Below are 26,041 nucleotides of genomic sequence, written 5' to 3'. Positions count from 1 at the left end.
GAAATGTTCTTCTCCTGCTTAGAGTGAAGGGGAAGGAAGCCAATAGAAAAGATCTATTCTCTACGGTTAAAGAGTGATCATCTAGTTTCTGCTTAAAGGCCTTTACCGAGGGAGAACTACCTCCCATTCCTCTTAGGGATAACTTGAGATGTCGAGTTTTCCCTTAGACTAAGCCTAGTCACTTTTCCACAAGCTCTACTCATCATTGCTAGTTCTGCCCTCTGGATAAAGCAGAATTCATTGAGTCTCTCCTCCATACTTTGCTCTTTCATATATTTGGAGACAGTCACCATGTCCCTTCCAGTCTTCCTATTCTTAGTCCAAACAGCTCAGGTCATTCAACCGATCCAAGAATGATCTCTATGGTCTCTAATATTTTGGAAATCCTGATACTCTCCTGACCATGCTCCTACTTCAACACTTCCCAAGTGCATTCTAGCCAAAACTGCAAAAAGCCAGGAAAAAAAAAATAATCAAGTAGTAAAGAGTCATCATCAGGATCATCCAGGATTTAACAGCTACTGATAAAAAGAAGAGGAGAGCTTGGAATGTTGTCCCTCCTTATCTCCACCTCTTCATTTTCCTGGTTTTCTTCAAGTCCCAACTAAAATCCCATCTTCTATGGGAAGCCTTTCCCTCTACTTCTTAACCCTAGTGCCTCCCTTCCATGGATTATTTCCTATTTATCCGGTACACCGCTTGCTTGTATATAGTCATTTTCATGTTGTCTCCCTCCTTAGACTGTGAGCTCCTCTAGGGTAGAGAATGTCTTTTGTCTTTCCTTATATCCCTAGCTCTTATAAGAGTGCCTGGTATGTAGTAACCACTTAATAAATGTTATTTGACTGGCTGAATGAATACAATATCCTGGAAGGTAAAGTATATAGGCTTGCAACCAAGAATAACTTACCCAGCAAAACTAAATATAATCCTATGGGGAGAGAAATGGAGCTTTAATGAAATAGAAGACATGTAAGCACTTCTGATAAAAAGATCAGAGCATCATAGAAACTTTGAAGTTCAAACACAGGACTGAAGAGAAATATAAAAAGGTAAACTTGAATGAATAACGATAAGGGACTGAACAAGGATAAACTGTTTACATTCTACTATAGGGACATGAGACATATGTCTCCTTTCAACCCTAACATCATCAGGGGTCATACAGGAAATCTAATTAGATAGAAGGTCTGGGAGTACTTCTGTTATGTCTTAACTGGAAAAGGAGAGAAAGAGGAATGTACTCAGTGAGGAGTAAGGGAGGGAAAAGAAGGTTAGGGAAAATGATTTCCTAATCAGGGTACACAAGTAGTCATCTATAACAAGGAGGAAGAGACAAGAAGGAGTGGCTGCCACTTGAAGTTCATCCTCATCTGATCTGGTCATGGGAGAGAAGAACACACACACAACTCAACAGAGAAATAGAAGGGAAAAGGAAGAAGAGAGAATTAGATGGAGGGTAAATTAAGAAAAGGATTAGTCCTAAGTAAAATAAACTCTAAGGATATGCAAAAATATCTATAGCTCTTTTTGAGGTGGCAAAGAATGGGAATTTGAGAGTACTCATAAATTGGGGGATGATTAAACAATTTATGATCTATGGAAGCAATGGAAATAATGAAAAGGATGGTTCCAAAGAAACCTGGGAAGACTTGCATGAAGTGATGAAGAGTGAAGTGAACAGAACCAGGAGAACAATTTATACAGTGACAACAATATTGTAAAGACAAACAACTTTTCAAGATTTAGGAACTCTGATTGGCCTGATAACTCACCACAATTCCAGAGGACTCATGATGAAACATGCTGCCCACTTCTGGAGAGGTAAAAGACTCTGGGAACAAAATGAGACACACGCGTGTGCATGTGCATGTGCATGTGCATGTGCGTGTGCGTGTGTGTGCGCGTGCGCGCATGCACATTCATTCATCCTCACTTGGGAAGTGGGGAGAAGGCTATTTTTCACTAACTGAAACAGTTAAGTTTTATTTTATAAAAAAGATAATGTATCCTTAGTGATGAGCCGAGGTGTTGCTTACAATGACACCCACCTGCTTGGGTTTTCGGGGTTTGGTTTTTTCCCCACTCACCTAGGGAAGAACTTTCTGGGACTTCTCTGTCTGGTAGCCCTGTTGTTTCTCTTCTCTCCAACTGGGAGATCATATCTGATTTGGGATCTGGAAGCCCTAAACATGAGGAAATAGTTGGAAAAGTGATGAGAGAAAAATGTCCCAGAATTCAACTTTAACTCCTTTTTCTTTGGAGAATAGAGGGCGCTCTCAAAAGGATCTCTGAAGGATGCTCTTCAGAGTACACCCATTAAGGAAGGGGAATGGATGAAAGGGTATTATTAAGACTCAAAAGAAATGCATCATTCTTGAGACTGTCCCCACTAAGAAGGTGAATGCTAGGTGGCGTGGTGAATAAGGCACCGGCCTGGATTCAGAAGGACCTGAGTTCAAATCTGGCCTCAGACATTTGACACTTACTAGCTGTGTGACCCTAGGCAAGTCACTTAACCCTCACTGCCCGAAGAAGAAGAAGAAGAAGAAGAAGAAGAAGAAGAAGAAGAAGAAGAAGAAGAAGAAGAGGAGGAAGAAGGAGAAGAAGGAGAAGAAGAAGAAACAACACAGTAAAGCTATGGCTTAGAATTTGTGAATCTTTCCACAATGCACAAATTCATGAGAACTTCCCTGCACATCAAATCAAAACTCAGCAGAGAGAGCATTTTAGGCCTTCCTTTAGAAAATGAGAGTGCAAAAACATCCCAGTGACTGAGAAGAAAAAAGCCATCCTTACCCAGGGACACAAAGTTCTCATAGTTCTCCAGCATCACGTCCCTGAACAGGTCCTTCTGAGCTGGCTCCAAGAGCCCCCATTCCTCCTGGGTGAAGTCCACGGCCACGTCTTGGAATGTCAGCAATTTCTGAAAGATCAAAAAAGTTCTTGCTCACGCAGGTACCACTGGTCACGTGAAACATGAGGGAGGCATGAATCGGTAAAACAGAGAGGAAGCAGCTTTCACAACACTAAGGGTTAGGAGTATTATTCCATGGAAGTAGTTCTTGAGGTTCTACTTGCATCTCCCTCACCTTATACTATACCCTGAGCATCATAAATGATTTTATTTTAATTGCTCAAAGTAAAGCTAACAAAAAATTTCCCATACTGAACCCCAAGTAAAACATGAGCTTTACTCTTCAAAATTATACTATTTTTCAAACTACCAAAGATTTACTTTATATAACCAGAAAAATCCATCTAAAGGAACGAAAGGGTCAACAATCTTAAAGGAAAAATGAAAAAAGTAGGTAATATGGAAGCCTGGCAGTATAAGATCTCATACTATACTCTAAGCCAATAATCATAAGAGCTATTTGGTATTAGGTTTTTGTTGTTGTTGTTGTTTGTTTTGTTTCTGCAGGGCAATGAGGGTCAAGTGACTCGCCCAGGGTCACACAGCTATTAAGTGTCAAGTGTCTGAGGCCAGGTTTGAACTCAAGTCCTCCTGAATCCAGGGCCGATGCTCTATCCACTGTGCCACCTAGCTGCCCTTGGCATTAGTTTTAAGAAAAGGAAAAGCTGATTAGTGAAATTAATTAGGTACATAAGATCCAGAAATGATCAAACACAGTAGTACAGTGTTCAATAAACATAAAGATTCCAATTACTGCTGTAAGGGTTCATCTTCAAAAATCACTTGTAGGAAAACTGGAAAGCAGTCTGGCAGAAATCAGGTTTCGATGAATATTTCACACTATATACCAAGAAAAATGCCAAACAGATACTAAACCTTAAGTAAAAAGATCATATCACTTTTTAAATTAGTAAAACAATGTAATTCGTTAAAAATTAAATTAAAAATTTTAATGCTTTTAAAAATAGTGGAGCAGGGAAGATCACTCCCATAATTCATTGCCTTTGCACCTAGACAGGTGCTGCTGAACAAAGGTGGAGAAAATGACTCACCTATTCTCATAGGATCCACTATAAATTTGTTATACAACCTCAACTGGGCCCTCCCTGCTGCTCCACAATACGACTCACCCCCCCTTATCTACTCACTCTCCCTAGCAGTTCTTCCAAATCTTCTCATCCCTTTTCAAACCTCCCCCTTTCTCTCTAAGTTTTCAGGACATGCCTCCCTCCCAGTTCTCCACCTACCTCTCTGCTCACTCTTCCTCAGTTTCCTGTGCTGGATCCTCCTCCAGATCACACCCTCTAACCATAGGTGTCCCTCGGGGTCCTGTCCTGGGCCCTCTTCTCTTCTCCCTCTATACTACTATACTTGGTGACCTCATCAACTCATGTGAATTCAGTTATTATCTCTATGCTGATGATTCTCAAATCCACCTTCCCTGACCTAATCTCTTTTGCATCTCCAATTGCCTTTCAGACATCTCAAACTGAATTCCAGGACACATCTTAAACTCAACATCTAAAATAAAACTCATTTATCTTTCTCCCTAAAACTTCCTCCCTTCCTACATTCCCTCTTGTTGTTGTTTGTCCTTGGACCATGTCATGGCTTGCAATGAGATGGTTGATGAATATATAAACAATCTGGATTTAATACAGCTGCCTTATTATCCAAAGGAATTTTATGAAACTTTGGATTAATAAGATCAAAATCCCCTCCAACTGAACCCAGACAATATACAAGTGAGTGTCAAGCAAACCCTAGAATTATTTGGGGTGTGTTAATATGAATGTATGAATCACCTGGATTGGATGGAGCTGCCTTATTATCCAAATGGATTTTATGAGACCCTGGAAAATGCCCTTTGACTAAAACTTCAGGCTGAACCCAGATGGCTAGCAGATAAGTCCCTATTTTCTAACTTTTTCCCCAAGAGAGTAAACAAATCAAAATGGCCCTTGTGACTAAACTTCAACTAATGAGTCCCCATTCACTATCTTCTTTCTCCCCAAAGAGTCAATAGATCTTATTGATGTAGGAGGTGAATTATGACAAGGTTAAATTAACTGGGTATTCTTTTAGGTTTAGAAGAAAGTGAAATTCCTCCCCATTCAGATGAGAGGGAGGATGGTAACCAGGAAACATAGTTATACATTTTAGGTTTTACTATAAATCTGTCCAGTCAGATCTCTGTTATGTACTTACTGCCAGGGGCACCAAGCTACTAACAAGGGAATCACAGGGCAGACCTTGCTGCTAGATTAGTTGTCAGGTCCATTCACCGGTCCACCTTAGCCCTGGTCCCTTTATACCCTATTGTTCCCCTGAGATATCTCCCCTTCTTATATCAACAAGGATATTATAAGTCTTTAGTGTTAACTACCACTTGCTTAAACCCATATGTTACTTTGGGCTATTGGGAGTCCAGAGAAAAACTGCTACTGCCTCTTCTCATACTAAAGTTAGAAGAGGAACCTGGGATAATTTCCTTTGGTGGGTCTGGAAAACTGCACTGCCCTCACTATTCTTTTTGTTGGGTAACTTGAACATGAAGAATATGCTTACAAATTTGACTTTGGTAATGGAATAAGTTTCTAATTCTACTGAATTAGGATTATCAGAATTGGAAGAGTGCTTGAAGTCTCTGGCAAATGTGGTCCTGGACTAAAGCAGAGTCTATATGGTTCATAACACCTCCTGAAGGTTGAGCTGCCAAACAGAGATTACCTGGATGGCTGAAACTGTTCACAATTGCTTGTTTCATCCAGTTTTTCATGGAACTTTTAGATTTATTCTATATTAGGGTCCCTGTTGCCCCTTGGTCTGTTCGTAAATCATTTGTGTTTTGTGTTGTGGTTTTTGCATTTGTAACTCTGGTTCCTACATCTCCCTCAATTCATAAACCCCCCATGGGCCCCTACCTCGTCCCCATTCAGCAGGAAGTAGATACAGAAGAGATGATCGTTCCCCGGTTATATGAAATGGGGGGAATGATGTAAGAGGTGAAAAAAGGGTTAACAGAAAAACCTAAGACCCAAGCTTTAATTCAGATATTATTAGCTCAAAAAGGGAGTCAGACCCCAGTTAATGGACAACTTACAAGTCAGGATGCTAGGTTCTCTTACACACATAAATCAGGACCCATAACAGGAACAGAGGGAAAGAGGCCATGATGACCTTAAACTAAATGACAGTCTATAGAAATTCAGACTAGAAATAAACGAAAAATGAATATGTTTTGAAACTAGCCATGGGAATAAAAAAGAGACATACACAGAAAAGGCCAGATTTGTGCCCAGATTCACCTTATGACTTGTTAACCCCAAAAACACACCTCCGCTGAAAAAGGTACCCCGCCTCGGGGTTGGCTTAGAACCCCAGGAACTCCAAATTAGGATGGGCCCTCGCCAAGGTGGAGATAATTATAATCAGACTGATAATCAATTTATCCATACTATAAATATAACTGTTTTTTCTTTCACTATTGGAGGGATACCCTTCCACTATTCTGGTTCTCTCCCTGTGGTCACCCACAGGATTGCAATAAAACTTGAGAAACTGAGTCACTGAGTCTTGTAATTCTTTTGGGACAACTCACAATCAATTTGATCCCAAATTCTGCCCACATCATTATCATTCTCATAAGCAAATATCTAGTCATCCTTGTCCTTGGTAAACCCTTACTGTGTCTTTAAAATGCCTGTTATAGTATTTGTTTTAGGTTCATTTGTATCATGCTAATAAAACTGACATCACCCTGTAACCAGTAAGCAAAGAAACCTTAAATACCCTTAGAAAGACAGAGTCCTCAAGCTCCCTTCTTTGGAAGGGTCTCCACATAATCCACATAATTTCTTCTTGGAACAAAATAAATTGGTATCAAGTTTTTTTCTTTCTCTGATCCAGTTTTTTCCTGTAGGAGAGACATTATGTGCTCTGATCTGTTTTGTTCATAGGAAGACAGGTGTGGAAACAAATTGTGGGAGATATTATAAAATTGATTTCTCTGATCTGTTTATTATTATTTTTGTAGGAGACATATGATAACTACAAATTTACTGAGAACTGACTGATCTCCACCCACTCACCCTTTCCAGGCAAATGAATTGCCTGGAGCTAACCAATCTTTGTCAATTCCAGACTCTTGATCGACTTGTGGATCTCCCCCACTTTCCCCCAAGCAAACTATCCCCTCCCAAAGGTTCCCCACTTTACTCTCTGGACTTTATGTTATTATGTAAAAGGGTCCACCTACATTAAGTAGTTTCTATTTAGAGTTAAGTAGCATCTATACTTAACTCAGGAGCAGTTCTATGGTTTCTTTTGTTAAAGGTTCTTTAACATTAAGTTCCCTTTTGTTCTGTTACCCCATAAAAACCCTGTCCTCAGTTTCCCATCTTCCCTAGCTTCTTGCTTTGAGATATCTTGAGCTATAGTCCCTCTGCCCCAGTTAAAGACCTTACTTTATCCTATATTGATTGTTTCATTAATTTCCAGGTTAACACATGTCATTTGCCTCTCCAAATGTCTGGGAGCTAGCAGATAAGCTTTTATCTGCTGACTTCTTTACCCAGGATAATTGGCAGACTGTATGGCTCTCTAAGGAACACTTTCATCTGCTGGAGTCAGTCTGTTTTTCCTCTTCAATACTTGTAAAAACATCTGGGTATTCTTATCTGTGACAACCCCTTTTGAATCATATATTCTTATCATGTTGTTTGCTTTTAAGTTTGAACTATCAGACTTATTTATATCATGCTGATGGAAATGATAACATCCTTTATTAAGGAGACAAGAAAACCAAAATTGAATCAATCTGGATCTGACTGATTTATCAGTGGAGACCTAACACTTGGATAACTAAGATCTGCAAACAGTGAGCAGAGAAAGTTTCATATACTTCCACTAACAAAGGAGTTTTTGAACTTCTTGGAAAGAGTCTCCACATTTACATTCCTGCTTGCTCTTGGGACAAATAAACGGATGCTTTGTTTTCCTAACTGCTCTGTGATCTGTTCCATGAATTTCTCACTCTGTTTTCCATAGAAGACAGTTATGAAAATATATTTTTCACCTAGTGCTTTATCATCCTAACTTGCCTTTCCTCTGTATCAGGCTTTTGATCTCTCTCCAAATCCTCATCGAGTCCTTTTCCCTGTCAAGATCAGAGGCTTATAACTTGGTCCATGGATAGATTTGGGGCAGGGGAGGGTGTCTGTGAACCTGGATCTTTCACTATTTTGAGAACTGTATTTCAATGTAATTGATTTATTTTATCATACTCCGTTTTTAATTGTATGCACTTAAAAACATGAAAAAGTGACCATTGGCTTCATCAGACTGCCAGAAGGGGCCGTGACACCTACTAATGACAATATCTCCTTTGTTCCTGTGTCCTTTGATGTTTACCCAAATGTTCTCTGCCATGCTTATGGTTCCCATAATTCTTAATGTGTCTTCTTTTAAAATACAATGCAAGGGGGCAGCTAGGTGGCGCAGTGGATAAAGTACCAGCCCTGGATTCAGGAGGACCTGAGTTCAAATCCAACCCCAGACACTTACTAGCTGTGTGACTCTGGGCAAGTCACTTAACCCTCATTGCCCCACAAAAACAAAAAGAAAAAAAGAAAAAAAAAAGATAAAATACAATGCTAGGCCTCCCCTACCTCACTCCCGCCATTCTCAAGCTTCTTGTTCTGCCTTGGGGGATCAGGAAAGGCCTCAGGCAGAAGACACTGTTTGAGCTGAACCTTGAAGGAAACCAGAGATTTGAAGAAGCAGAACATTCCAGGTAAGGAGGAGAGCCAGTACAAAGGTATGGAGACGGGAGATTTATTGCATGTCCTTTACAAGGAAGAGTAAGTAGACCAGTATAAATGTGACATGGGGCTTAGGATAACTCAGAAGTATCTCCTGTATGAAGCAAAACCAAAGGTGACCAAATAACAGGACAGACATGTAGAGGAATCAAAGGACTATTAAAGTTTAAATAGACCAAATTGCTATAAGGACAGAAACACCTAAGAAGTAAGGGGAGATAAAATTCTATAGCAGGAAAGTCACTTAGGTTTGGCTACTACCTGACCAGAGCTAAGAGACAGAGATAACCCCAGAGGTCAGGACCATCATTACAAAAAACAATCCCCCTGACTCTCAGGAATATGACAAGCATTCAAGCTTTCCCCAACCCACCCCAAAAATAAACTTCACATTTTCACCCCATCTACCCTCTAAAAAGCTTTTGCCTTCCTTCTGTTCTGGAAGGAGGATTTTTTCTGAGCCCTCCTCCCCAGGGGTGAAGTCTTTGACTTACCCCTCAGTCACTTTCTCTAGTACCATTTTAATCCTAAATTGGACTGTGTGTGAAAGTGTAATTCTTTAGTGAGGAATACCTAAGAACCCCTACCCTTCCCCTTCCCCTCTTGTGACAGCTGCATCACAGAGTATGTGAGTGGGTAAGGAGAGAGAAAAGCACAAAAAGACTAGACAGGAAAGAAGAGATCATGTTGTAAAGAGCTTTAAATGACACATAAAGGGACTTTACCTTTGATCCTGGAGGTTCATAGAAGTCTATTGAGGTGGTTGAGATGGGGCATGGAATAAGGTGTTTTGGAGTAGGAGAAAAAAATGCTTGATATTTGAAAAAATAAAATTTAAGAAAGATGCAATAGTGCAAATGAGAAATGAGGTCCTGGAGTAGGTGGTGGCCGTATGAGTGGAGAAGAGACTTTGTAACAAGAGATTTTGGGAAAAGAAAAACTAAAAGATGTGGAAATGGACTGGAGCTTGAGTAAGACTGGTCCCCTCTCTGTACCTCAGATATATTGTGCATCACATTAGAGGGCTGAACCACCTGAGCCCTAAGACACTTCCAAACCCAAACATCTGCAAACTCCAGGAACACTACAACATCCACAAGACAAGCCAGGATTTTCCAAGAGAGAACAACTGGTGTTCAGATTCCTGAATTACATTTGATGGAGCAGAGAAGATGAAGGAAGGAGGGGGAAAATACATACACGCTTTTAGGAATTAAATGATATCTCAGGAGAGTAACAGAGTAATAACTCACCTGGGACCCAGCTCTGATGAGCCCAGAAGTCATTCTCTGCTCCACCTCAATTCTCTCTTCTTAAGTCAAGCCAGGGTCTTGAGAAGCTAGAACAGGGGAAAGAGCAAGAAGTGAAATGTGAGACTAACACTGCCCAGCAGTTCCTATACTCATCAAGACAGAATTCCTGCACACAACCTGACTGTAAGTTCCTTGGTCCTTTACAGAAGAAGTCAAATCGACCCAAGAACAAACTCTTTTTGTAGAATCAGAAGGAAGGATAATGAATATCAATACCAGAAAATGAAATTCTTTCCCTCTGCCCCTATCAAGTTCTAAAGATCACATTTCCAAAAAGAGAAATTAGGAAATATATGTTGAATTCACACAATTTCCCACCATGTGCCACTTGCTGAGTATACGCAACCTGGGTTCTCTTTGGCTCAGTCTTTCCTTTGCTGAATTAAGAAAAACATTTCCTTCTTCTCCTTGACATTCTGTGTGAGGAATCAATTTGCTGAAATATTTGCAGAAAGCATGGTGACTGAGGAGGAAAAGAAATGCCAGAAATGGCTAAGAGAGGCCAAAAACTCCAGAGAAGTACAAAGAAAGCACCTCCCCTCCTTTGATAAGGCAGAATCACAAGGGGCAGGGAGCTGTGCCAGGTCCTGAAAGACTATGCATCAGTGATTACTGAGCTATTGCACATTATCTTTAAAAAACTGAAATACCACTGAGGAAAGTATGATTTCCAAAATATGCAGCTAGTTGACATAACTACATAACATTAATCAATAGTCATTGTATAATGGATAACTAACTAAAAGAGACCACCAATTTTCAAAAGAATTCCAAACTACAAATGACCACATGAAAAAGTGATCCAAATAAGTAACAGTGAAAGAAATACGGATTGAAAAATCTCTGCTTCAACCTCATACCCCCAAAATTGGCAGATACCAAACAATGCAAAGAGTCCAATTTGGAGGGGCCGTGAAAGACAGGCCAGAGCTGGTGGGCAATGTAACATGGCCTAACAATTCTGGATTTCCATTTTGCAAGAAAAGTTAACTGAAGCCTCCATATTCTTTAATCCAGCAATCCCATTATGAGACATATAAGCCAGTAAATGACCCAGAAGCCAAAGACAGAAATGAAAGTCCAATATATGCAAAAATGTTCATAGCAGCACTTTATATAATTGCAAAGAACTACAAACGCAATGGCTGGGGAAAAAAAAAACAACTGAGGACAGCTAGGTGGTACAGTGGATAAAGCATTGGCCCTGGATTCAGGAGGACCTGAGTTCTGTGAGAAAATAATGGGATTTGGCAAACACCCAAAAGCCCCACCTGGAGATTGATTTAGAATTGATTGAATTAAGTGAGATTGACTGAGAACCTACTGGCCCTAAATAGGGTATTGTTCTCAGAAGCTAAAGACTTTGAACTCAACAAGAGACCACCCTAAAGTCCAGTGAACCAATATAACCAATCCTTCCAAGGGAGGGAGACAGGAAGCAGGAATTGAGGCTGGCTCCCTGGCTCTGTATCCTCATGTGGGTGGCAGGGAAAGGAAGGAGAAGAAGGAGGCCAGTCTGAATGCTAGGGTAGATAGGTCTCTTTCTTTAACTTTCTGAACTCCATGTATTCTCTCTTTACTCTTTTTTTTTTCCAGGGCAACGAGGGTTAAGTGACTTGCCCAGAGTCACACAGCTAGTAAGTGTCAAGTGTCTGAGGTCAGATTTGAACTTGGGTCCTCCTGAATCCAGGGCTGGTACTTTATCCACTGTGCCACCTAGCTGCCTTCTTTATTCTTTAATAAATGCTTTTGGTGGGGCGGTGAGGCAATTGGGGTTAAGTGACTGGCCCAGAGTCACACAGCTAGTAAGTGTCAAGTGTCTGAGGCCGGATTTGAACTCAGGTCCTCCTGACTCAAAGGCCGGTGCTCTATCCGCTGCACCACCTAGCTGCCCCTTAATAAATGCTTAATGCCAAAAACTGGTGCTGACACTTCTAACATAAGTAAACCCTAACTAGTTTTTCCCCACACTGGGGGCAGAAAAAAGGTGACCACACATTAGATTTTACTCGTCACAGTTAAAATCTAGCCTCAGACACTTGACACTTACTAGCTATGTGACCCTGGGCAAGTCACTTAACCCTCACTGCCCCCCAAAACAAAAACAAAAAACCCTATACTTTACTAATGTAATGAAATTTTATTATGCAAATGACAAAGAAGAGAACCTTAGAAAAACATAGGAAGATTTGTATGAAAATATGCGAGTGAAATAAATGGAACCAAAAGAATTTGTGTGAGAAACTGTACAATACACAATAACTACAAGAATACAAATGATCACTAAGAGAAAGTGGAACTCTAAATAATGGAAAAACTCACAAAAAAAGAGCTGCACTCACAAAAAGCCAGCATGATTTCTTCACAAGTAGATCATGCTATAAATAAGCCTCTGTTGATATTTTCTGTTTCTTATATCACCATAGTTACCTGAAATAACCCCCTTCCTTGCCCCATCCCAGAGACCCATCCTACATGTCAAATAGTATTTTCCAGAGAGATGCTATCAGAACTAGGGTCTGCAAAAGAATAGATCATAGCAAGTACAGTTTTTCCAGCACACCTTAGAAGCAAAGGAAGAAAAACTGAGTTATGGTAGAGAAGAGATACTGAGGAAGGTAATCAGCACCAGATTCTACAGGCATCTCAGAGCAGAGATGCCTTGGGGTCAGGAAAACCCCAAGAAAAATTCAGCTCTTTCCCCAACTTCCCCTCCCATGCTATCAAAACACTTAAAATATAATCTGCTATTTTCTTTTATTACTCAAATGTTTCCAATGAACTGAATTTTTCCTAAACCACAAAGAGGCCAAAGGTTAAATAGAGATAGATATAAATGTAAAGTTATTCAAAGAGCAGAATCTCTACCTAAACGTTAGTAATTTTCCTCACTGTAGGACTGAGTGATTGAGACTGAACTCATAATTTTTTGTCTAAAATAAACTTCGTAAAGCTGAAAGGGGAGGGAGGAGTAGGGAGAGACCATGTAGACCTTAGGAGTCTTCTCTCCAGGCTTAAAATTAACTAATTATTGTGCCATAGTGTTACATGGGTACTGAAAGTGCCTCTAACACAATAAACACCTACTATATGCTTGCTAAGTGAATTAAAAGAATTAACAAATGTTGGAGGGGCTATGAGGAGGTAGGCACACCATAATACTACTAGTGACGTTGTGAATTAGTCCAAGCCTTCTAGTAAATAACTTGCAATCATGTGAGGAACATCACCAAAATATGCATATCCCCAAGCCCAGGAATTCCAATACTAGACAGATACTCCAATGCAGTTAAAGACAGAAAGAAATTCCAAATGTGTAGCAAGATATTCAAAGCAGCACAGCTTCTGTCCCCAAAAAACTGGAACCAAAGTTGATGTTCATCTGTTGGGGAATGACTGAACAAACTATGGCATTGAAATATGAGGAACTATTAGTGAGCCACAAGAGACAATGAGTATACAAAACTCAGGGAAATGTAGTAAATAAACAGAATATGAAAGTTTCAAGGACAGGTAACAGAATTTAGGTGTTTGTACTATAGGAAAATCTATTGACCATCTATAAGGACACTAAGGACCATTACCTTAAACTACCAGCTATAAAATCAAGAGTGACTGTCTCCATGCCAACAGACTAGAATATGTTGTTCTAGTAACAGCACTGGAACATTCGCATTTCTGATTGGAGAACTGGAGGGTAGAACAGTCACTTCTCCCAAAGCCTTCCTTTACATAGGGCTCAGAACAGAACGTTGCAGACAATTCTCCATTTTCCATCAGCCGCTCTGCTTGGTTTCTGTTCCACCAAACATTGTGCCTCCTTCCCACACACCCCTCCAGCATCATGTGTTTTCTTCCCCTATTAGACTGTAAGCTCCTCATGGGACTCTCTTTTTCTTATTTGAATCCCTGGTACTTAGCACAGTTCCCAGCAAATAGAGGGGGCTAAGTAAATGTTTACTGAATTGAACTGAATTGAATACAGAGACTTCCTATTTGAATAATTTTACAGTTGTTTGCATCCTGTAGTCTTTGATACTTTGAGCTCATATAGATTTTCGTTGAACCTATATATAACTGATTTGATATGATTTAATGCCACAAATATCTTCACCTTATTTTCCCAATTAAAAAAAAAAAACATTCCACTCAAGTTGCAACTATAATACCAGACTTTTAGTTAGAGGTAACTGCTTAGAATGCTCATAAGACCTTTGGAAAAGTATTTAAACCTTCAGATTTCTCATGAGGTAGGACTCTCAGCTGGCAAGGGGAAATCCATGGCAGTCAACAACCCTCCTAGCAAGTGATAATAAATTAATAAGTATGTGTTTCTAAAAATCCAATCTCCTGAAACACAGCATGCAGTGACTCAGTCTATTTGATTTAACAACAGAAAGACTTAGGAACTAATACATAATGAAGAAAGCAGAATGTGCACAATCACATCATTAACATAAATGAAAACCACACTAAACAGGCAGCTAATCTCAGCCTCAACAGGAAGAGGAATCTTGGGCCCAGGTGGAGAGAAAAAACACCTTTGGATCTAAGAAGAGAAGGAAGAGAAAGGGAATCAGAATGTTGCCTTGCTATCTGACATGGCCACTGTGTACATGAGAGGATTTTTGGTGGGGACAAGAAGGCAGGGATAAAAAGAACTTGTGTAACAAACAAGTCACCAATAGCACTTTAATAAACCAGTTATACCAGAGGAGCTTCATTTCCATTCAGGTCATGGTTACTAGACTGTTAGGGTAAGGAAGTGATGTAGATAGCTTGCTTCATGCTATCCTTGTACACAAAACAAAGACATATGGATGAACAAACATGATAGCTGAGTAGATCTAAAACAGGTTGAACTTATAGCAAGACATGAAGTTTATTTACAGGGTAGCTAGGTGGCATAGTAGATAGAGCGCTGGGTCTGGAGTCAGGAAGACCTGAGTTCAAATCTGACCTCAGACACTTACTAGCTCTGTGACCCTGGGCAAGTCACTTAATCCTGTTTGTTGGGAGAATCTGGAGAAGAAAATGGCAAACCAATCCTGTATCTTTGCCAAGAAAACCCCAACTGGGATCACAAAGAGTTAGACACAACTGAAAAATGACTCAACAACAACAAAGTCATCAATTTGGAAGATCTCTATTTGAGCACCCCTGTGACCCCCTTAGTATCCATGTACTATTTAACATTTTCATCAAAAACAAAGCTGGAAGGAATTGCTAGCCCATTAGATTAAGGAGTCAGGAGGTAAGAAAAACTTCAACAGACTTGAATATAGGACTTAATCTGAGATACCATTTAATGGGAGTAAATGTAAAGTTTCACATGGGTTCAAATGATCAATTTCAGAAGGGATAGAGGAGTAAAGGGTAAAAGAGATAAACTAGATAAACAGCAAATCAGGTGAAAAAGGTTAGTCAGTCAATAAATATTTATGAAGTGCCTACCATGTACCAGGTACTATGCTAAGTGTTAGGAATACAAAGAGAAGCAAGTTCACAATCTAATGGGGGAACCAACACATTTTTAAAAAACTGAAAAGGGGGAGGGGAGGGTAAGTTCCTGTCATGGCGGCATGATGAAGTCCATAGTACAGTCAGGTACTATGAGATGGCCCCAGGGACTGGAGGCACTGAGGAGGTGTGAGTTACAGAACTAATGTGGTCTTTCAGGATGAAGAGTTTCTGAAGGCCATGATGAAGAGCAGAAATTCAGATGATCATAAACTCAATAAATATTAACAGTGTGATACAGCAGTCAAAAAGTCAATTCAATCTTAGACAACCTGAGGAGAAGCCGACAACCCAGAATGAGAAGGCATGGAATCAGGATTCTAGGCCTAAGAGATCTAAGCACAGGGAAGGACCATAGGTGGGAAAATTTGCTTTCTTCAGGACAATGGAGGTGTTTGTAACTATCAGCAATAATCATTAATAAACAGCCCCTCCCATAGCTGGTGAACTTCAATGATCTTACTTTGTATGGTTCTACCATTGATCTTGCCTAAGGCCATCATGTGAAGACTTTAAAGAGTATAAAATTGTTAAGCCTGCCCACGTATGAGAAGTTCTTCCACAGAATTCCTTTCTACCATGAAAAGATTTCTCCCTTGTGGTCACAAAGAAAAAAGCTATGTCTTCATTAAACTGGAAATTTCTATGCCATGATCATAGCCCATCTTGAGCAGGGGTTCTTAATCTGGTGTCCACAATCTTGATTTCTTTTTAAAGTATTTTCATGATTATATTTCAATATAATTGATTCCTTTTGTAATCCTATGTATTTTATTTTATGCATTTAAGAACATGATTCTGAAAAGGAGCCTATAGACTTCATCAGACTGCCAAGGATGTGCTTAATACACAAGGACTCTTTATGTAGATATCAAGGGCCACACAAAAGCTTTTGTTTCTATGGGCTAGCCCTGTTTCCTTGGCCTCAGAGGAGAACCAGGAGAGAATAGTGTCCCCAAAAGACTAAAGAGAAGAGAGTAGATAGCCTTTTTGAGGAGTTTAGATGCAAAAGGGAGGAGAGGTATAGGACAATAGCTAGTGGGAATGGATGGGTCAAATGTGTTTTTTGAGGATTGGGGAGACATGGAAATGTTTGTAGACAATACAGAGACAGCCAGTAGAAAGGGAGAGATTAGTGAGAGAGTGGGGATCTTAGAAGGAACAATCTGCAGGAGAAGGAAGGATGGAATCTGAAGGGGTTTGTCTTGCAAAGGAGAAGGATCACTCATCATGTGAGATAGATGAAGAAGGTGTAAGGAAGGGCCCACTTCCATTTGATGATGGCACTTTAGGTATCTTTGAATGGGAAAATTTACATAGGTCATTTCTGAACTCCACAACTTTATATACACACCAGTTCCATAAAAACCATAGGGTAGGGGCAGCTAGGTGGTGCAGTGGATGGAGCACCAGCCCTGGATTCAGGAGGACCTGAGTTCAAATCTGGCCTCAGACACTTAACACTTACTCAAAGAACACTTACTAGCTATGTGACCCTGGGCAAGTCACTTAACCCCAATTGCCCTGCAAAAAAAAACAAAAAACAAAAACCATATGGTACTGCAAAGCACTAGAGTCTGTGTGAAGATATAAAATGGAAAGTATGATCCCCATGCTTATGGAATTTATTGGGAAATCAGTAGAAAAGATGTAAAAGAACAAAAGTCATACAAAAATACTCTATGAAGAAATATATTAAAAAGCATAAATTAATTACAGTTGCAGGGAACCTATAATAGGGCACATTCTATTAAATTTAATTCAGCAAACATTTGTTAAATATCTTTTTTGTGCATGGCCCTGATGCATACACTATGGATAGAAAAACAAAAATGGCATCTGCCCTCAAGATGTTTACCTCCCAAGCACATGAGACAGAAGAAAGAAAGCTAGACTGGCAATCAAGAGAGCAGGGTTCTTGCCCAGGTTCTATGAATGTGTGACTGTCAAGGATTGTCTTTTGTCTTTCTTCATATCTTCAATGTTTAATTCAATAAATGCTTAATGACTGTCAGCAAGTCACTTTACTTACAGTATTACAGAACCACAGTAGGAAGTCTCCTTTGAGGCCATGTAGGCCAAGCCTCTAGTTTTAGAGATGGGGAGACCACTCAAAGTCACACATGCAGTAAAGGCCAAGATGAAGAACATGAACCCCGGTGTTCTGGATCTTTACGCTGTCCCATGTTCCTTTGTCCTTTCCAATCTGTCACAGTCCATACCAAAGTCCTTTCTAACTTGGTGACCCATTCCAGGGCTTGTGCCCCAGGGGTATATGGCCTTCAGGAAATCATGGCCAATTGTACTCTAATAAGCCATTAGAACAGACTTTCATGGAAGACGTTATAAACTGAAAAATCTTTGCAGGAAATCCTGTGTGTGTTCATGAATGTATAGAGTTGCACTCTGATATATAGATATATAGATATAGATATAGATATAGATATAGATATAGATATAGATATAGATATAGATATAGATATAGATATAGATATAGATATAGATTGATAGATATATATAGTCTATTGATATTTCTTCTAATAAATCCTACCAAGCTGAAAAAGCTTCAGATAGGGGCCTAAGGACCAGTCTGGTCAGATTTTCAGAATCTCATCAATAAGTTAATGAATTTCACCTGGCTATAGCAATTCACAAAGAACTGTCTACTAAGGCATAAAGAGGCTGAAGTCTGACTTGCAGAGAATATCATACTAGAGAAATAAAAAACATTTCTACATATCCAAGGATGACACATAAATACACATGTATATATAACACATACCTATGATCACAATAAGCTCAACTTACAAGGCCAAAAAGAAGAAAAACAGCAATAGCTGAAATTTATGTAGCACTTTAAGGTAAATAAATAACTTCTCTCAATTGATTCTCCCAACAACCCTGTGAGGTATATGCTATTGCTTTCTATGACCCCCCCACCCTTCTGTTGTTAAGGAAACTGAGGTTCAGAAAAGCCAAGTGTCTTGCCTAGGTCATACCCCAAGTATGACTTGAACCCAAGCTTTTTGGAATCCAAGTTTAGCACTCTATCTACCAAGCTGCCTCCAGCCAGGAGAGAAAAAAGTAATCAGGGAGAAGAGAGCTTAAGAGAAAGAGACAACACAGAAGGAATATGGGCAGGACCTTAGAAATCATCTAGTCCAATCCTTTTATTTTAGATGCGAAGAAAACATGGCCCAGAAAGGGTGAGATCTCCTACAGTTTACAATTCTTCAAATGTTAAGAAGAGAAAAATAGGATAGAGGGGAAAATACAACAAGTAATAATGACTTTGAATGTGAATGGGATGAATATACCCACAAAACAGAAACCAATAACAGAATAGATTAAAAATCTGAATTCAACAATATGTCGCTTCTGGGAAACACAATAAAAATTAGATACACAAAGGGTTAAAATAAAGGGCTGGAGTAGAATTTATTATGTAAAAAAAGCAGGGATAGCAATCATGATCCCAGACAAAGTTAAAGCTAAAATAGATTTAATTAAAAGAGAAAAATAGGGAAACTACACTATGTATCACCAATATTATTTAATATTATTTTAGGCCATTTAAAATAACTAGGCAGATAAAATACCTGAGAGTATACCTGCCAAAATAGACATATGAACATAAATATAAAACACTATACAAATAAAGTCAGATTTAAATAATTGGAGAAATATTGTTCATGGGTAGGCAAGGCCAATTGTTCATGGATAAGCAAGACCAATATAATAAAAATGACAATTTTACCTTACTAATTTATTCAATGTCATCCCAATTGAATTACTAAAAAACTATGTTATTAAGTTAGTAAAAATAAGTTGGAAGAACAAAAGGTCAAGAATTTTAAAGAAACTAAGGGGACCACTTACTAGTTGTATGACTCTGGGCAAGTCACTTAACCCTCACTGCCCCACAAAAAAGAAAAAAAAAGAAAGAAACTAAGGGGAAAAAATATAAAGGAAAGAGATTTGGCAGTACCAGACCTTAAACTATATAAAAAGACAATAAATATCAAAACTATCTGGTACTGGCTAAAAATTGGGTAGATTAGTGGAACAGAATAGACCCACAATACACAGTAGTAAAGGACTACAGTAACTTTGTATTTGACAAATGTAAAGATTTATGTTTTGAGGATGAGTATTCATTATTTGATAAAAATTGTTGGAAAAGCTGGAAAGCAGTCTAGCAGGAACTGGGTATATACCAATATATTAAACCACGTACCAAGATAAAGTCAAAACAGATACATGACCTAGATATAAGTGGCGATATCACAAGAAAATTAGAACATGGAACATATTACCTATCAGACTCATGGATAGGAGAATTAATATATGAAGAAAAAAAGACAGAGAGCATTGTTGAGGTGTAAAATAGATAGTTTTGATTATTTTAAATTAAAAAGTTCTTATATAAATAAAACCAATGTAGCCAAGATTAGAAGGAAAGCAGAAAATTAGGGGGGAAGGAGAATTTAATAGACAATCTCTCAGAAAAGAGTGTCATTTCCCAAACATATAAAAAACTTTGTCAAATTTATAAGAATAGTCATACCGCAACTAATAAATGGTCAAGGGATATGAAATCAGTTTTTCAATGAAGAAACTAAAATTATATATCATATGAAAAAAAAATGCTACAAATCATCATTGATTAGAGAAATGCAAAGCAAAACGACTTTGAGATATCATCAGATTGGCTAAAAAGATACATGCCCTTCAACTGGGGAATGGCTAAACAAGCTGTGGTATATGATTGTGATGGAATACTACTGTGATATAAGAAATGATGAGCTGGTTGACTTTAGAAGGACTGGACCTCTGAAGGAAGATGCTATGCACCTCCAGAAAAAGAAATGATAAAAATATGCATAGTATGACTATATATATTTGTGTGTATGTATGTATATATGCATATATATATAATGTGTGTATGTTTATAGATATATATGTATATACTTATGTTTAATTGAAGGTAAGTTAGAGGGGAACAGGTGCAGAAGGAGAAAAAAATAACACGTGTACAGCACAAAACAAAAGAAAACCTAAAAGGAAGAACACAGAAAAGCTGGGTAGCTTTGAAAACAATGTGTAGTATTTATTACATAGGTTTTGTTGTTTTATATTGAATCTTCTCTTGTGTTCAGCTGTCTACTTGAACGTTGGTTTTTTTTTTCCTTTTCTTGTTTTGTATTTGTTTAAAACGAATAAAAAAATGTTTAAAAAGTTAGGAAAGGCTAAATAACAGTACCGGGATTAAAACCCAAGTCTTTTGATTCAAAATAAAATTCCCTTTTCAATTCATCAAGCAGATGAGGATGATCTAAAAGTTTGGGGAAGGGTCTGAAACAACAACAAAAAATTCTCAAGATCGCAGCAGATGCGTATATTGTTCTTCATAAAGAGTTTACAAAGCACTTCACGCCTACCATTGATCACCTTGGAATCTCGCTGCATCCCAGGGAAATAAGTAGTGATACTATTTATTCTCCTTTCCCAGACCTGGTCTTAGAAAGTGCCTTGAGTTACCCAGGGATGTGCTGGATTCAGCTCTTGTTAAATTTTCAGTGTCGACATTGACGCCTCAGAAAACCATTACAAATTAGGGCTTGATTTATTCTTTTGTTGATTGTCTGACTTAAGAAAGCAACGGAGAAAGTTAATAAATCAGAGATTAAATTTAAAAATATATGAGCATACAATCCCCTCCACCTGGACCCCCAGATTGGAGACCTGGCGACTGTAGACTGATGGTGGTTTATGAGGTTGACAATGATGATGCTGGTGATTTAGCAGCTGTAAAATGCTTTAAGCTTGCAAGTGCTTTACACCAATGAACTCAATTGAGCCTCACAACCCTCCTGGACTTAACCAAAGTCTTACGGCTGGTTAAGTGTCAAAGCAAATCTGACCCCAGGTCTCCCCTGACTCCCCAGATCCCATCTCTTCTCAACCAAGGAGGTTGTGTGAGTGACAGACCAAGAACTGGGACAGAAGGGCGTGGCCCAAACAACTTGGGGGGGGTATCAAGGAGGGAGAAAGTGCAGCCAATTCCCTGCTGAAGATTTTCAGACTCCCTCCCCCTTTCCCTCCTTCCCCCCCCCTCCCCCTAGAGATTCCAGACCCCGCCCCCACGCTGCGCCCACTTCGTCCTCCCCCCGCCCTGGGGTGTCCCCACGCCCCTCAGATTGTCAGACCCGCCCCCTCAGCCTCCCCACTTCAGCCCCGCCCTCCTCCTTGGGGAGCAGGGGAGGGACCATCGAGCTCCCTTCGCCCCCTCCCCTTCCCCCCCCCCCCCCGATCTCATTTGACAGAGGTGGAAACTGAGGCTTGGAGGAGCCAAGGACTCTCGGAGGTTCTGTGCCAGGGACCTCGGGCCTTGAGCGGGGAGGAGCGAAGAGGGGAGGGGCACAGACCCGCCCACCTCGTGCCCCAGTTTTCGCAGATACTCACCTGCAACCCGGGTGGCGCTGAGCCAGCAAAGGAGCGGCAAACCCCAACCTGATGGGAACTGCGCCTGCGCACGCCAAGCACTACAGCGAGGGAACCGCAGTAATGAAGGCTCGTCCCAAAGAGAGGATTCTGGGGGATGTAGTACGGGCGCTGTTTTTGCGCAGGCGCATCCAGGTCCCCCTACTGCGCCTGTACCAAGCCGCACCCCTGCTGTTCTCGGAGCAGGGGTGGAAGATGATCTGTCTTCTCCCAAATCCCACCCCCGGCCCAGCCCCGTCCCTTCCTCCTCCTCCTCAGAACCCGTCCCCCATTCCCCCTACACGCACTCTGCACCAGGTCTGTATCTGGGGAGCAGGAAACGCTGCGGGGAAGAAGGGAGCAACCCCCCCCCCCCGGGGTGGGCAGGGCAGGGGCGTCCACGCGTGTCTGAGACCGCTGCGTGGGCAGAAAGGGCAGACATCTAGCTAGGCCTTGGAGCCTGTGGATGACTTCGTTGTCCATTACATCATACTCCCCAGCGCTCTTTTCTCTTACCTGCCCCACCTGCCCGGTCACTCCTTCCCAGATCTTGCTGGATCCCGTCCACCACACTCCTGTGTCCCTGAAGGTCCGGTCCTGCCCCCCTTCTGCTATTTCAGGAGTTCCCAGCCTTTTTTGTGCCAGAGACCTCCTTGTAAGGCTGGGGAAACCTGGAATGAGACCGACACACTGGACGACAGTTACCAGTACACACACAAAAAAAGTTATGGGCTACAGATTTAAGAACCGTGGGAGCAACCAAATGGCTCAATGGGGAGAGCCCTGAGTCCAGAAATCTTGAGTTCAAATCCGGCCTCAGACACCTAGCTGTGTGACCCTGAGCAAGTCACTCAACTCTGCTTCAGTTTCCTCAATTGTAAAATGAGCTGCACAAGGAAATGGCAAACCTCTCTGTCATGGGGAAAATTGGGTAGGGGGTTTGGGTAGGGGTAGGGGTTTGGGGTCCTTAGGAATTCCTCTTTAAAGAATTATACCCTCTTGCACACAAAAGCAGTTAGAATAAGATAGTTGTTTATTTCGGGGCTGAGTAAGGGAAGGGAAGGGAAACCATGAAGGAAGTCCTTGGACTTCTCATGGGGAGAAAGGCATGGCACAGAGAGTGTGGCTCTGAGATACCAATCTCCTCCAGCAGGAGACAGGCAGATACTTTTATAGAGGACTGATAGGGGGTGACCATCTGACTGTGGAAAGTTCCTTTAGTGAGAGAGGACCATCCCCCACTGGTGGTGGCTGGAGGAATTGGGTGAGGGGTGGCTGCAGATCTCTCACAAGCCATCTCCTCCTGACACAAAGGAAGCAGCCACACCTAATCTTATCGCTCCAGGGTTGAGGGAAACTAGAATGAAGGGTGGGGGGTCCCCGGAGCTAGCTCAGTCCAATCTGGTTCCACTTATCTCTCTAGGCATGTCTGTCCTCTGGTTTAGTTTCTCAAGGAGAAGGTTCTTTGATGTGCCCATAACACTCTCCAATATCTTTGCTAAGGAAACCTGAAAATGGGGTTCTCCATTCTCCTAATCACTCAGGCCCTTAAACCTCAGTGTTGCCCCCCACTCATCCAATCTCCATTTCTATTTCTCTTAACCTAACTCCCTTTCTCCCCACTCAGCCCAAATCCTGATTCAGAACTTCATCATCTCCCACCTGGACAAGGCTAGAGCCTTGTAGGGGGTTGCCCTGCCACCTTTCTCCTAACTTCAATGCATTCTCTACCTCCTGTAAAATTGATTTTTACCCCCTAAAGTGGGTGTTATCATGTTACCTTCCTGCCCAATGAGTTCCCATGACTCCCTCTTACCTCCAGGAGTAAATTTAAACTCCTCAGTTGTAAGGCGCCTTACAACTTGACCCTTTCCTACCTTTCCAGCTTAACTCCACTCTACATACTCTGCCATCAAACCTGACAAACCCATCTCCCATTCCCATGCCTTTGCCCTAGCTATCTGTGTTTGAAATGCAGGGGTTTTTCTCTTAAAGAATTGAAAAGTAATTAGAGACTAAATGATGATCTTAAAAAATTGGCGGATTGGGGCAGCTAGGTGGCCCAGTGGATAAAGCACCAGTCCTGGATTTGGGAGGGCCTGAGTTCAAATCTGACCTGACACCTGACACTTACTAGCTGTGTGACCCTGGGCAAGTCACTTAACCCTCATTGCCCAGTACACAAAACAAACAAAACAAAAAAAAAAACTGGTGGGTTAAAGAACAAATTATAGAAACAATAGTCAATTTCAATCATCAAAGATATTATAAGACAACAGACCAAAACTTAGGAGATCCAACTAAAGAGGTACTTGGAGGAAGTAAAGCAGTTCTTGAGGAGAGGGGGGTGTGAAAATAGAACCCAACACATAACTTGTATATATTCCAAGGGAATTTATTGAAGGATTTGATTTACAAATCTTGAATGAAAAACAATTGCAAAGAGTACAAAAACTACCAAGGCACCCTTAGGAAGGTAGATTCCTCCACATCCAAAGAATTTCTTTTTATAAAAATGTTTAACTCTCTCCTACCAACTTAATAAAACACATACATAAATATTTTAATATACAAAAAAGATAAAAAAATTCATTTTGTTTAACAAGGTAGTAAAATTTTCTTGTTTCTTTTTCCTTCTTTGTATTTTTTAGTGATGTTTCATTCTCACTAAATCACCCCTCCCCAAATAGAATCCCTCTCCTTCTAACAAATGAATATATTTGAACATATCAACACATTAGTCATAATTGAAAATGCATCTCATTCTGCATTTTTACTCCATCATCTCTCCATCCAGAGGTGAGAGGCACTTTTCATTATCAGCTTTTAAAAGTCATTAATGGTCACTGTGCTTACCATATTAATAACAAAAACAAAAATCATGTCATTATATCAAAAGATGCAGAAAAACTTTTTGACAAATTCAAACACCTGTGTTAAAAAAAATCAGGAAAAATGAACTTTTCCTTAATAAGGTAACCTGTATCTAAAGCCAAAAGCTAGCATTTTTTGAAATAGAGAAACACTAGAGGCCTTTGCAGTAAGACTAAAGAAAAATCAAGAATGTCCATTGTCATCATTTTATACAAATCTAGAAATGCAAGCTCTATGAAAAAAAAAGAAATTGAGAGAATAAATACAGGAAAAGGGGGGAAATTATCACTATTTGCAGATGATGTGATAAAGAATCAACTAAAAAGTTAACTGAACAATAACTTGTCAAATAGCAAGATATAAAATAAACTTCTAAAATCTTCAGCTTTTCTGTATATTATAAACAAAACTCAGTAGGACTTACAAAAAGAAATTCCATTGCCTAAAAAAAAGACAAAAAAAAAAGGCAGCTAGATGGCGCAATGGATAGAGCACCGGCCCTGGATTCAGGAGTACCTGAGTTCAAATCCGGCCTCAGACACTTAACACTTACTAGCTGTGTGACCCTGGGCAAGTCACTTAACCCCAATTGCCCCGCAAAAAAAAAGAAAAGAAAAGAAAAAAAGAAATTCCATTCAATGTATCTATAAATATTTAATATATCTTGGAGTCCACCTACCAAGTCACACTCAGGTCTTACATTAATACAAACTAAAAGCACTCTACAGAAATAATGGGAGACTCCCATAATAGAAGATATGATTTGTTTATGGTGGGCTGTATTATGAGTTAATCAAATATCCCAATCTACCAGCTTTCTTTGCATCTCAAATTAGGCCCTTTAAGGTTGTCTTCTAGCAACATCCTATAATTTGGATACAATTTCCATCTTCTAGTTTTGTTTATAACAAGAACATCCATATTGATATGATTCTCCTCCTTCAGCAATATGTTCATTTGGCCACTGGACAAGGATCTTGCTTTAGAATATCAAATGTCAAATTAATATTTGTTGTTGGTCTATTTTCCCACCACTCTTGTCATCACCAGCAGATTGAGAGTAGAAAAGGACCAAGGGCCATTTTTCATTTTACTTTGTTTCTTGTATTGCC

General features: G+C 40.0%; 1 protein-coding gene across 1 annotated transcript in view; it reads right to left on the bottom strand.

Annotated features, from left to right (window-relative positions):
• Positions 1-26,041, bottom strand: part of LOC122739518 (zinc finger protein 2 homolog) — a 57,812-nt gene that overhangs the window by 8,172 nt on the left and 23,599 nt on the right. The window contains exons 4-7 of the mRNA XM_043981241.1: positions 22,572-22,726; positions 22,038-22,166; positions 2,800-2,926; positions 2,091-2,186 (exon numbers count right to left, since the gene is read on the bottom strand). Of these exons, the coding sequence (XP_043837176.1) occupies positions 2,091-2,186; positions 2,800-2,926; positions 22,038-22,166; positions 22,572-22,726 (507 nt within the window). The remainder of the gene's footprint in view (positions 1-2,090; positions 2,187-2,799; positions 2,927-22,037; positions 22,167-22,571; positions 22,727-26,041) is intronic.

Source organism: Dromiciops gliroides, chromosome 2 (assembly GCF_019393635.1).
Source record: "Dromiciops gliroides isolate mDroGli1 chromosome 2, mDroGli1.pri, whole genome shotgun sequence".
Lineage (NCBI taxonomy): Eukaryota > Metazoa > Chordata > Mammalia > Microbiotheria > Microbiotheriidae > Dromiciops > Dromiciops gliroides.
The sequence above is the reverse complement of the archived record's forward strand: the minus strand, read 5'-3'. Positions and strand labels throughout refer to the sequence as shown.